The sequence below is a fragment of the Haliotis cracherodii genome, unplaced genomic scaffold (genome assembly GCF_022045235.1).
Source record: "Haliotis cracherodii isolate W230 unplaced genomic scaffold, xgHalCrac1.p SCAF_5, whole genome shotgun sequence".
Taxonomy (NCBI): domain Eukaryota; kingdom Metazoa; phylum Mollusca; class Gastropoda; order Lepetellida; family Haliotidae; genus Haliotis; species Haliotis cracherodii.
Window position 1 is genome coordinate 41314045 of NW_027266308.1, and position 13430 is coordinate 41327474.

Genomic DNA, 13430 nt, shown 5'->3' on the forward strand with positions numbered 1-13430 from the left:
ATGACGGCAGACCACTCTAGAACATGAAGGTACACCACTCTAGAACGTGAAGGTACACCACTCTAGAACGTGAAGGCAGACCACTCTAGAACATGAAGGCAGACCCCTCTTGAACGTGAAGGCAGACCACTCTAGAACATGAAGGCAGACCACTCTAGAACGTGAAGGTACACCACTCTAGAACGTGAAGGCAGGCCACTCTAGAACATGAAGGCAGACCCCTCTTGAACGTGAAGGCAGGCCACTCTAGAACATGAAGGCAGACCCCTCTTGAACGTGAAGGCAGACCACTCTAGAACATGAAGGCAGACCACTCTAGAACATGAAGGCAGACCACTCTAGAACATGAAGGCAGACCACTCTAGAACGTGAAGGCAGGCCACTCTAGAACGTGAAGGCAGGCCACTCTAGAACATGAAGGCAGACCACTCTAGAACATGAAGGTACACCGCTCTAGAACATGAAACTTCCAACATTTATACATATGAAATCCATGTGTAGACCTGCTATATAATTAAGCACACGTAACTATATATTTCCATATGAAATAACAATTGTTTTTAGATCGTATCCTGTATTTATTTTCTGATGAAAAGTGCCATACTCATTTTGAAATATATTAGGCTTTACATCAGCCAATGTTATAGTAGATGTTGCTAATATATGGAAATAGAGGCGGAGCTGTGCTTAACTTTATTACATGTGTATATCACCACCGTCAACTTTAACGTACCACAGAGCTACTCTTGTACCACATAGCACTGGAAAAGGGGATATGTCACACTTAATTTCTATTAGAAGTTTGTTCACCAGCTATCTCATCAAAATCAGATATTAGTGCTCGCTGTCGCTTCACCAAAGCTTGCTGATATCACATCAGCTTTGTAAGTACATTGTGTACATGGTGTAGCAGATGCGAGAGCTAAGATCTGAAGGTGATGATGTTGATTCATCAAGTGCCTGTACTGTTAGTGTTTCATTAAGCAAGAAAGATTTGGATTGAATTAGGGACAGAAGTATTTACAGGCATCTCGAGATTATCTCGAACATTAATGAGATGCACAGTTTGTATTTTCTTTCTTTATAGGAAACAGTATTTGGATCTTATTCCACTCATCATTTATACAAAGTGTCATTTAACTAAAGAAATCACTTTTGATTTTCTAAACCGTGTTCCGTTTTTATAAGTAATATATATTTGGACGTATTTTCATTAAATGCATACCATTGTTTTACTTTTGAATTGCTTGTGTTCTTGAATATAACTTCCTTCGATGATCTGTTTTGTATTATTAATTTTGATAAATGAAATTTTGAATAATTTCATTTCGTTTCATTTTTACCTGAATGGACCAGTCTATTTGAATTCCAAAATGTATTACATTTTCTCACCTTTGCTTGTTTACCGGCTGAATTTTGGTCATGAAAACCTTGTTGAAAAAGTTATTTGTGCTCTCTGTAACATGTAACATCAAGAATGTTACATTTTAATGTGTTTTGTCAATTCAGTTAAATAAGTTATTCAGTAAAGGATAAAAGACTTCTCCAAGGTTTTGTTTGAAAATGTATTCACGAGTGAGAAATTTTACTTTTTTTAACCCAAACCTCAGAGAAGTGTTTTATCCAACTTATAAACTGACTAACTGCAAGAAATACCAGAATAAGGAATACCTTATAGGGAAACAATACAGTAGTCATAGTATAAAACCAATTTGATAACAGCGAGCGAGAGAAAGACCATGTGGAGCATGCAGACATCTGAAGCCAGAATGCCTAAGGCATGGACACTAGCAAGTTTGTCCGCTTTCCACTATTTCAAGAAACCCTGAGAACAATAGGAAGACATGACCATTGGTCTATTATTGAAAGTAGACGGGAACTAGTACTTCTAACCATGCTCACAAGGTTACTTTGAGAGAGCAACATGCCTAAAATGTGATTTGCAAAATGGGCACGAGGTAAGAAAATAATGCCAACCTATCTAGAGGGAAACTTGAGAAGACCTGTATGTGGTTAATTATGATTATGAGGTGGAGAATGAAAGGTCTTCAGGCCAAATATTTTAAATTTGCTCTTTCTTTGTTTACAAGTCCTGATTGCAGCAGGCATTTATTGTGTTTTCTTGAATACGAGCATTTTTAAACTATAAGAGCCCACAGTATGATCAGTAATCATTGACAGGTCACATTATAGAAAAATTGGCTTCAAGAGAGGTTCCACAATGCAAATGTCAAATCTTTTGAAAATTAGTTTTAAGCCCGCTGATATTGGTCAGTTGGGAATGGTTAAGCAAACTATTCTTATTCGGGAGCCCACTATGTTTAAGAAATCAAAAACGATCTTATATTTTATTATGTTGATTTTAAATACTTTTATTTGATAAGTTTCTTCTCTTTTTAGTATATTGATTGATGCTCTGTGATTGGGTGACAGCTTACATGTTTAACACAGCCTTGGACGATGTGTGTAGGTGATGATTTGTTGTGAATGTTGATTTTACCTAAATACTGTGATAACCAGCTCAATAATGTTTAATAAAAATTAACATAATCTGTTCTGTCTGTTGATAGTAATTGGGCAATGTGTATTGCATGACTGTGCTTAGGCGACTAACGGGATCGTGTGGTCAGGCGCGCTGACTTGGTTGATGCATGTCATCATATCTCAATTGCGTGGATCGATGCGCATGATACATGTAGATGGTTTGAGATCATATCTGTGCATAAGTGGATAACCTCAGCTCAGAGGATGAGACCAGAACAAATCAGTGGGTGACATCAGACCAGTGGGTGACATCAGATCAATGGGTGACATCAGACCAGTGGGTGACATCAGATCAATGGGGGACATCAGACCAGTGGGTGACACTAGACCAGTGGGTGACATCAGACCAGTGGGTGACATCAGACCAGTGGGTGACATCAGACCAGTGGATGACACCAGACCAGTGGGGGACATCAGACCAGTGGGTGACATCAGACCAGTGGGTGACATCAGACCAGTGGGTGACATCAGACCAGTGGGTGACATCAGACCAGTGGGTGACACCAGACCAGTGGGGGACATCAGACCAGTGGGTGACATCAGACCAGTGGGTGACATCAGACCAGTGGGTGACATCAGATCAATGGGGGACATCAGACCAGTGGGTGACATCAGACCAGTGGGTGACACTAGACCAGTGGGTGACATCAGATCAATGGGTGACATCAGACCAGTGGGTGACATCAGACCAGTGGGTGACATCAGACCAGTGGGTGACATCAGACCAGTGGGTGACATCAGATCAATGGGGGACATCAGACCAGTGGGTGACACCAGATCAATGGGGGACATCAGATCAATGGGGGACATCAGATCAATGGGGGACATCAGACCAGTGGGTGACATCAGATCAATGGAGGACATCAGACCAGTGGGGGACATCAGATCAATGGGGGACATCAGATCAATGGGGGACATCAGATCAATGGGGGACATCAGACCAGTGGGTGACATCAGACCAGTGGGGGACATCAGATCAATGGGGGACATCAGACCAGTGGGTGACATCAGATCAATGGGGGACATCAGACCAGTGGGTGACATCAGACCAGTGGGTGACATCAGACCAGTGGGTGACATCAGACCAGTGGGTGACATCAGATCAGTTGGTGACATCAGACCAGTGGGTGACATCAGATCAGTGGGTGACATCAGACCAGTGGGTGACATCAGACCAGTGGGGGACATCAGATCAATGGAGGACATCAGACCAGTGGGTGACATCAGATCAATGGGGGACATCAGACCAGTGGGTGACATCAGATCAATGGAGGACATCAGACCAGTGGGTGACATCAGACCAGTGGGTGACATTAGATCAGTGGGGGACATCAGATCAATGGGGGACATCAGACCAGTGGGTGACATCAGACCAGTGGGTGACATCAGACCAGTGGGGGACATCAGATCAATGGAGGACATCAGACCAGTGGGTGACATCAGATCAGTGGGTGACATCAGACCAGTGGGTGACATCAGACCAATGGGTGACATCAGACCAGTGAGTGACATCAGACCAGTGGGTGACATCAGATCAGTGGGGGACATCAGATCAGTGGGTGACACCAGATCAATGGGGGACATCAGACCAGTGAGTGACATCAGACCAGTGGGTGACATCAGACCAGTGGGTTACATCAGACCAGTGGGGGACATCAGACCAGTGGGTGACATCAGCCAGTGGGTGACATCAGACCAGTGGGGGACATCAGACCAGTGGGTGACATCAGACCAGTGGGTGACATCAGATCAGTGGGTGACATCAGACCAGTGGGTGACATCAGACCAATGGGGGACATCAGATCAGTGGGGGACATCAGACCAGTGGGTGACATCAGATCAGTGGGTGACATCAGACCAGTGAGTGACATCAGACCAGTGGGTGACATCAGATCAGTGGGGGACATCAGATCAGTGGGTGACACCAGATCAATGGGGGACATCAGACCAGTGAGTGACATCAGACCAGTGGGTGACATCAGACCAGTGGGTGACATCAGACCAGTGGGGGACATCAGACCAGTGGGTGACATCAGCCAGTGGGTGACATCAGACCAGTGGGGGACATCAGACCAGTGAGTGACATCAGACCAGTGGGTGACATCAGACCAGTGAGTGACATCAGACCAGTGGGGGACATCAGATCAGCAGATGACATCAGACCAGTGGGTGACATCAGATCAGCAGATGACATCAGACCAGTGGGTGACATCAGATCAGCAGATGACATAGACCAGTGGGTGACATCAGACCAGTAGGTGACATCAGACCAGTGGGTGACATCAGATCAGCAGATGACATAGACCAGTGGGTGACATCAGACCAGTGGGTGTCATCAGATCAGCAGATGACATAGACCAGTGGGTGACATCAGACCAGTGGGTGACATCAGATCAGCAGATGACATAGACCAGTGGGTGACATCAGACCAGTGGGTGACATCAGACCAGTGGGTGACACCAGATCAGCAGATGACATAGACCAGTGGGTGACATCAGACCAGTGGGTGACACCAGATCAGCAGATGACATAGACCAGTGGGTGACATCAGACCAGTGGGTGACATCAGATCAGCAGATGACATCAGATCAGCAGATGACATCAGACCAGTGGGTGACATCAGACCAGTGGGTGACATCAGACCAGTGGGTGACATCAGATCAGCAGATGACATCAGACCAGTCGGTGACATCAGATTAGATCAATGGGTGACATAAGATCAGATGTGTAGGTGACATCAAATCTCTTGGTGACGCCAGAGCAGTGGATGGGTGGATGACATCAGACCAGCGGATGACACCAGATCATAATATATCAACATCTTAATGAATCATAGTGTCACAAACATGTAAAAAATGATATTCATCTTCAAAAAATGGTTTCTTACATAAGGTACACGGTATTGACATTTTAATTCTATTCCATCTATTCATGCGTTCCAACATGTTCTAACCTTGAAAGTTTTAATCGAAGCCACCGCTTGTGTTCATCAAGATCCGCCAGTGTATTGCCGCAGGGTAATGTAATACAGTTTGTGGATATTTTTTAACGCCTCGGTGCACCTTTTCATGTTAACATTCGTCCATATACATGTTCATGTTTATTTCGTCTTACATCCGGTTTCACAATGTTGAAAGATGTGATAGCTGGTCGGCATGCGACAAACAACGTGTAACCACAAAAACATGCTCGCAAATATTTCCATCAGTTAGTGTCGGAAATTTCCGCTATATTTAACAGTATAGTAACACGGTCGATTCATTAACATAAAACCATGGACACTTAATACGACATATATTTTTGGTCCATGATAAAACTAATCAAAACTTAAGTACAAAGACTTCTTTTAAAGTACCTTTGACGCAATGTTTTTGATTAGAATGCACAATGTAGGAATTTCAAGTGTATGGCATGATAGTCTCTCCCACAGTTGTCGTAAAATCGGCTAAAGTTAGGAACGTGTGCATGGTTGCGATGTATGTCCTTGTGTCACTGTCATCGTATCCTGTTTATCTTGTCCTGTGGAGTAAACACTCACGTTCAGTTGTTGTTTTCAATTCCCTGGATATGTTAATTCATTCATATCAACAATTAAGACAACCGAAATTTATGTTCAGTTAATAAGTATGTCCCACCTGTCTGGCGGCGATATGTAAATCTAGATCAGACAATTCAGTGATTGACATCATGCGCATCGATCTACTCGATTGGGACATGAGTCAACCAAGTCAGCGAGCCTGACCACCCGATCCCGTTTGTCGCCTCTTAAGACAAGCATGGGAAGACCAATTCTTACCCGGATTTTCACGGGTAGTTAGTTAATCATTGCTGGATATTCAAACATTGCAACTCATTTTTAAAAAGAAACTGGAACTTCGGTGTGTGTGTATTTTTCAAATTTTATTTGGAATATATTATTGTGTATATACATAACAGTACAGGCGTATATTTGTAGTCAGATGGCGAATAACGCCTCAAACCTTGTGCGTAAATAAAAATATGCTGACGTAAAAAGATTCTCAACTACAGTACAGAATGCCCGAAAGCACTACGTTTCAAAATACATTATTATATAATTCTCTCGACCCCAAAACAAAACATTTCTTTCCATTAATTGACTTATCAGGATATTTAGTTAAAATATGGTATTTATATCCTCGTAAATATGAGTGTACCACACTTTGTGAAATAACCTCTCGGCATATATCAAAACCCGATAATACAACCACAAGTAATTAAAGGGAGACAACTCCTAAAAGACTACGAACTGCACACACAACTATCCATCATCAGAAAGTGCGGAAGCATGCATGCATTCAGTGGATTCAGATTAAAAATATATCATCTTGCATCAGAGTTCATTACATATTTCGTTCAATAGATATAAATCATATGATATATATGAAATTAAGGGTAAAACGTGTCAGGCATATTTGCTATGCAAGCTTTTTGAGAAAAATGTGTCGAAGCTTATTATAATAATTCTTGTGACTTTTATATTTAAAAAAGACATTAGCTTTGTGATGTTAGACCTTACTCAAAACAGGAGGTTTTTTATATGTATGTTCACAAATCTGAATATAATATTTTATTGTCCGACATTTTCTACTCATTCATTATGGCCTTTGTTGGGATAAGTATGGGTCCTCAGTTCCCCCGCTATAGAGCCGACTCAAAAGGGATCGGGAAATCAGGCTCTGTGACGTGTTTTTGTTTGTTTGTTGTTTAACACCGCACTCAGCAATATTCCAGCTTTATTATGACGGCGGTCTGTAAATAATCAAGTCTGGACCAGACAATCCAGTGACTGACATCATGAGCATCGATACACGCAATTTGGATACGATAACATGCATCAATCACGTCAGCGAGCCTGACAACCCGATCCCGTTAGTTGCCTCTCACGACAAGTATACTAGTAGTCGCCTTTTGCGGTTTGCTAAAGACCTATTCTCTATACCCAGATCTTCACGGGTCTGATATTTCAGTAATACCACGGCGTGTCAGCGTGGTGTGGGAGGAAATCCCGGTGTGTTTCGAGTCTTAGACGTTTACCACAGTGGTAGACCCAGGAGCACGGGTGTGGTGCTTACAACCCTAGAAACAGTCAGGGTGAAATCTGGGATTCGAAACCACGATAATACATTTCTGGCACCAGACCTAAGGGACGCAACTCTGTACAGCGAATTGTGTCGCCTTTACACGACTGGGTTACCTTTGCATCCTTCTTTAATAAAAAGAAGAAAAACACACAAAGAGATGCACATTTTGTACCCGTGTGGGAGTCGAACCCGGTCTTCAGCGTGGACTATATATATAACCACCGTTCCTATGGCATATACAAAGCGTGTACCCGATGCTGCATGAGACTAAATATCTCTGACAACGTTTATGATTTCTGGAGTAAAGTATTGATAATTCTGATGGGCTCTTTTGGCTTTTGACCGAGTATTTATAGTTACTTTGTTAAGTGTTGAAGTTGAAGTTCTGAATTACAGCATAATCTTCAAAAGATAAAGACTACGCCCGTACTCCCCTTTAACCACTTAAAAGACATGACATAAAACATGACAATCTACAGATTAGCTTGTCTTCATCTGGGATTGCAGTTGACGCAAGAAAGCAGATACTGTTAAAAACATCAGTGAGGTTTTTCCTCGCTGCTTTCAGCAATGCTGCAGCCATACACGGATAGGGACACGAGAATTGGCTTCATAACATCTATATTATAATATATACAGAGTCTATTTGTGGGGAATCGACCCTGGGTCTCCGAGATAACGAGACAACACTTTAACCCCGGGGCTACCCCACAGCTTACAGATTAAAGATAAATAATCAAGGCCTAACAAGGAAACCAATACCTGTGAACATGAGCAATGTTCAAAGTCAGGGATCCCTGGGGTCAGTCCGGCTCTGTCACTTGTTTTCGGGGGCACGGGTGGCCCAGTCGTCTAAGGCGCCGCGATTCACTGTGCAGACTTGCGTCCCTTGGGCACGCCAGAAACCTAAGATTGTGGGTTCGAATCCCGGTTCGACGGTTTCTTGGTTTGCCAGCACCATACCCGTGCTGGTGGGTTTCACCGAAGCGGTAAACGTCCGAGACCTGCATCACTTCGGGCTTTCCTCCCACATTAAGCTGACACGCAACGATATAACTGGAATACTGTTAAAAGCGGCGTTACTGTAAAAAGCAGCTCACTCATTCACTTGTTGGGCCTTTACCTGTGGGGACTGCGGGTAAGAATATATAAGTCTCCAACTTGTCGTAAGAGCCGGTTTAATGGATCGGGTGGTCGGGTTTGGGGACTTGGTTGATTGTATGTCATCGTATCCGAACTGCATGAATCGATGCTCATGGTGCTAATCACTGGTTTGTCGGGTCAAGACTGGATTCCTTACAGACCGCCGTCATATATATATCTGGGACGAGTGCGGCGTTAAAGAATGAAAAATGTACAACTTCGTGACTTCTGTATATAATATGTGCCATATAAAGTAGTATAGGCTATTCTACAACTACACCGAGAAGATCTGTAAAAGTAAATGAGAGTGTATTGTTTTACGCCACTTGTATCATTATCTCAGCAATATCATCAGATTAATAGGCCGCACACATATATAGTATCCATGTACCTTGTTCATATCTTCGTAAGACCCGTGAAAGTCCGGTGTAGAATTGATCTTCGGCAACCCATGATTCCCGTAAGAAGTGACTATGCTTGTCATAAGAGGCGACTAACGGGATCGGGTCAGGCTCCATGACTCGCATGGTTGATGCATGTCATCGTATCCCTATTGCGTGGATCGATGCTCTTGATATCAGTCACTAAATTGTCTGGTCCAGACTCGATTGTTTACAGACCGTCGTTATAGCTGGAATATTGCTGAGTGTGATGTTAAACAACAAACAAACAAATAAACAAACAAATCTTCGAAAGCTACTCGAGTACCCCGTCAACGCCATTACTGGCTGAGTCTGGCCCAGACAAACCAACCGAGACGCAAGGTGTCCAGTCGGACCAATAACGGTTCTGTCTCGTTTTTGGTGTGTATTTTTTTCCCCCGTTTTAAATCTATTTGGCGTTTGTTGTTGCCAGCCTTTTAAAACAGGTTCTGGTGGCTATTTTTTAAGACACTACGTGTAAATGAGTGCAATTTTCACTGATATGCAGGTTTTTATGTGGCTATACATGTCAACTGTTGGCGTATGTTGTATAATAACTTGTATCCAGTGAGCAAGGTTGGTGGTTTTGTCGCGGAGACGGCCATGGGCTCTTCTTTAAAGCCATCCGCGGTTACACGTGGTAATGAATTATAGCACTGCTTTGACATGCTATTTACATAACAGTGTTGACGGAAATAGACAATGATGCAACGAAGTCCGTGTAATCCATGGATCACGATGATGTTATTCCTGTGATGTGTTAGAGTCTGACTACGTCACTCCTATAGCTGAAGGCGGTCTGGTATTTAAAGAGTACAGCCCACCCTGTGCAGTTATTTCAACTGAACATATACTTAAAGTGAGTTTTTCCTCTTTAAAGTATATAAAGGTAGATTTGTTATAAGTAAAAAATACCAATTTGTAGCACTGAGAATAGCTAGAGCATATTTTCAATCAAAAGCATAACACTCATCGTACCTAGATCTGGTGCCATGGCGAATATTTTCAAATCTTTTTGTTCCTTCTTTATTTCATGGCTCCTCTGTGAAATAAAATAATTGGATATCGTGAAAATCGCATGAATATTTTTGGTATGTTAACAATAAAACAGCAGTCCATCTTTTGTATGACACTCCCAAGACTATGCAGTTTTTATAGGTCTCTCCACGTGAACCTGCCATGTTTTGTTGACCCTACCCTATTTTTTAACAGTGACGTGTTTGCCTTCAAGGGTGTTAGGTATCCTGACTTACCGGCACGATTAAATCATGATTACGTCTGAACGAAAAGGCTACATATATATGATGTAACTAAATTACAGAATGGTTCAGCTGAAATACATAAACAATAAGGTTAGTCCTGCGCCATGACTGTGGAATATGTGTATTTTTTTTAAAACCAAACCAATCTATACATATATAAAAGCACGTCTAGCCAGCTCTAGCCAGCTCCACATCAGTAGCAGGAAATTTATTTGTATTAATTTTAGAGGAGAGAATATTTTGTAATAAACGATTTCATAGACTATATGTTAGTCTGCCTCAAGGTCTACGTATACATATACACAGGAGTATTTGAAGGAGAGTAGTAATTACTACATATTTTCGGGTTCGAAAACGTCAATTAGGGCCTAACCATTTTAATTTTAAATTATGTGAGTTTTAAGTGGCAAGCATTCGCGTACCCATTTCAGTCACATGTAACACTAAACATTCAATATTTATAATTGAAACGTATTTCGTTGAAGAAGTTATTACGTTTGCCCAACAGGATTATCAAAAACAAAAAAGCGAGCCCCCAAAGTTACTTAGGTGAACTTAACCGGCAATTCATTGTAGATTTTACGTGTGAAAGTCAATGTGTGATTAAACTTGACAAGCCACGCCTTTGTCAATTTGTAAACCACGCCCCTCGGTCGATTTGCGTCCAAGGGTAGAAATACAACAACAAACTATACTCACGTTTTAAATCGATATTATATATACCTAAATGATAGTTTTGGTGAATTTAATTTCATAAATATACGGTGAGTGTGTTTAAAAAAATACTAAACCCACGAAAATGGTCGGTTATTGTCGATACACACCATTTTAAAGTTAATAAGTCGATTTTATGTACAATAAGTTGACGAGATAGTAGCACCACTTTTCACCGCTAGGTGGAGCTAACAAACGGGGAAGTGTGAATACAGAGGGTCGTCGCTATTTTACATACTTTTCGAGACCATGTGTATGCGTTAGTTTTATCGACTATCGCGCTTTTCAAGGGAGACAACTCATGGCAACTGTCAAATTCGCGTCTAATGTTACAAACCAATTAAAGTCAGAAAGTTCGCGTGTTTTACGACTGCTTATGACACTTGGATACAAGGACATGTCATCAGTTTTCCGATATTAATCAGCGCATATATCGTCAGTTGAATGATCATGTCGTTTATATGTTTATGTTAGGCGTGGCGGGCGTCATATATTGTATTCAGACGGTAGTCATGCGATAAGTTTGTCTGACATTTGTAGACAGAACCCAGCTACCCTAATGTTATCGATATTACCGCCCATGTTCTTTGAACACTTGTATTCCAATATCTGCATATTTTGTTTTCCCACATTGCGAGGCATATGTAATTTTGTTTCATTAAAATAGGCTTCATTGTTTTTTTAGAAATCAAATGGTTTCTCGTTCAGTAAAGAATGGTTGATTTTACCTTGATCTGCTTCACAGTTCTGATTTTTTCCCCATTTACGTCAAGTTTACAAAGTTGTGATTGAGAAAGTTTTAATCATACATCACATAGATCTAGCATCTTGTACTGAAAGTTAATATAATATGAGCAATTATAATGTATCTTCATACACAGTAAACATCGCCATGGCCTAATGTAATGTTGAAACCCCATAATGTTAGACAATAAGTAGGTTTATAAGTACAAAATATTTAGATCTAGCTTCTATTTGATTGTAACAAATGTTATATTTGGGATAACACTTTCTTAGTAAAGTACAGATTCTAGTACTTTTTGGGGTTGAGTTCTTGATTGATATTTTGAATATTACTTCAGATTTATATCATAATGTTCCACATAAAAATTATATGGAGACTTTTATCCTAGGTTAGGTTTTATTAAACAGTGGTTATAGGCCTATCTATTTTGTTTCAATTTGAAAGTTTCTTCAAGTTACTTATTATCCTGATTATGGGACACTTCAAAGAAAGACTGCATTAAGACATCAAATGCGTGTAAACAGAAAATAGGTTACTAGTTTACAATATCCAGCTTAGGCAAACTCACTATATACTGAGTTGAGCTTATAACACAGACAACATCAACTTTGCTTTATTTCTTTACATATAGCATCAAGCACCACCTTTGCAGGCCTTGGATGTCTTGTGTATAGTATAGTACTGCCATGACGTTTGTTTCTGGAATATATCAACTTTGCTTTATTTCTTTATATATAGTATCAAGCACCACCTTTGCAGGCCTTGGGTGTCTTGTGTATAGTATAGTACTGCCATGACGTTTGTTTCTGGAATATAAATGGTACAATACATACAGACTTAGCTTTAACTTATTTAATCTAATTACCAATTGTGTGTTTTATAAATGGATTACAGCAGTACAGTGAAGCTTTGTTATTGGGTGTACCATTCCCATGGAAACTATCCAGTTGGCCAGTTATTGTAATTATGGTCTTTTCTATGTGTGTAGGTTGGTTGTTCGATGGGTGGTTGGCATTTGGCATAAGGGGAGTAAAACGGGCACTTGTTGTCTTGGAGTCCATATGATGTGTCTGAATGGAGTATCCATCATGTTTCACTGCAGCATGGTACAGTGTAACTCGGTGGGCATGCACTGTACTCTTTACATTATGTAATGTCTGAACTGGTACAAGCAGCCACATACATGTTGCTATACAAGTACAATAATCTTGAATCCGACCTTTAACCCTGTTTCACCTCACCTCCGCTGCCTCAGGTCACAAATATTATATGTCTTTATCTGTTGTAAATGAGGCAGGCTCTGTCGTTGGTCAAATTGGATGGGAATTGAAAGATTTGTAATATCTTTCAGAGAAGTACTTCCTGTAAATTCACCAACTACAAGACTGCCACCTGACTCATAATTGTTAAATAAGAGTTTTTCAAACTTCTTTGAAATTGAAGTACTGTCAAAAGTGGCAGTTAATCCATAATAAAACAACAGGCTCAAATTTGACCA

General features: G+C 41.0%; 1 protein-coding gene across 1 annotated transcript; it reads left to right on the forward strand.

Moving 5' to 3' along the window:
* Nucleotides 1-1739: 1739 nt before the first annotated feature.
* LOC139443689 (300 kDa antigen AG231-like) lies at nt 1740-4049 on the forward strand. Its single transcript, XM_071224627.1, has 2 exons — nt 1740-1794; nt 2728-4049. Exons 1-2 carry the CDS (start codon nt 1740-1742, stop codon nt 4047-4049), a joined length of 1377 nt encoding a protein of 458 aa, XP_071080728.1.
* Nucleotides 4050-13430: the final 9381 nt, after the last annotated feature.

Excerpts from the sequence above, each read along its gene's own strand:
- LOC139443689 (XM_071224627.1), top strand. The coding sequence starts at position 1,740 with ATGTGGAGCATGCAGACATCTGAAGCCAGAATGCCTAAGGCATGGACA. Across the intron at positions 1,795-2,727 it reads TAAGGCATGGACACTAGCAA|TGGATAACCTCAGCTCAGAG; the intron begins GTTTGTCCGCTT and ends TCTGTGCATAAG.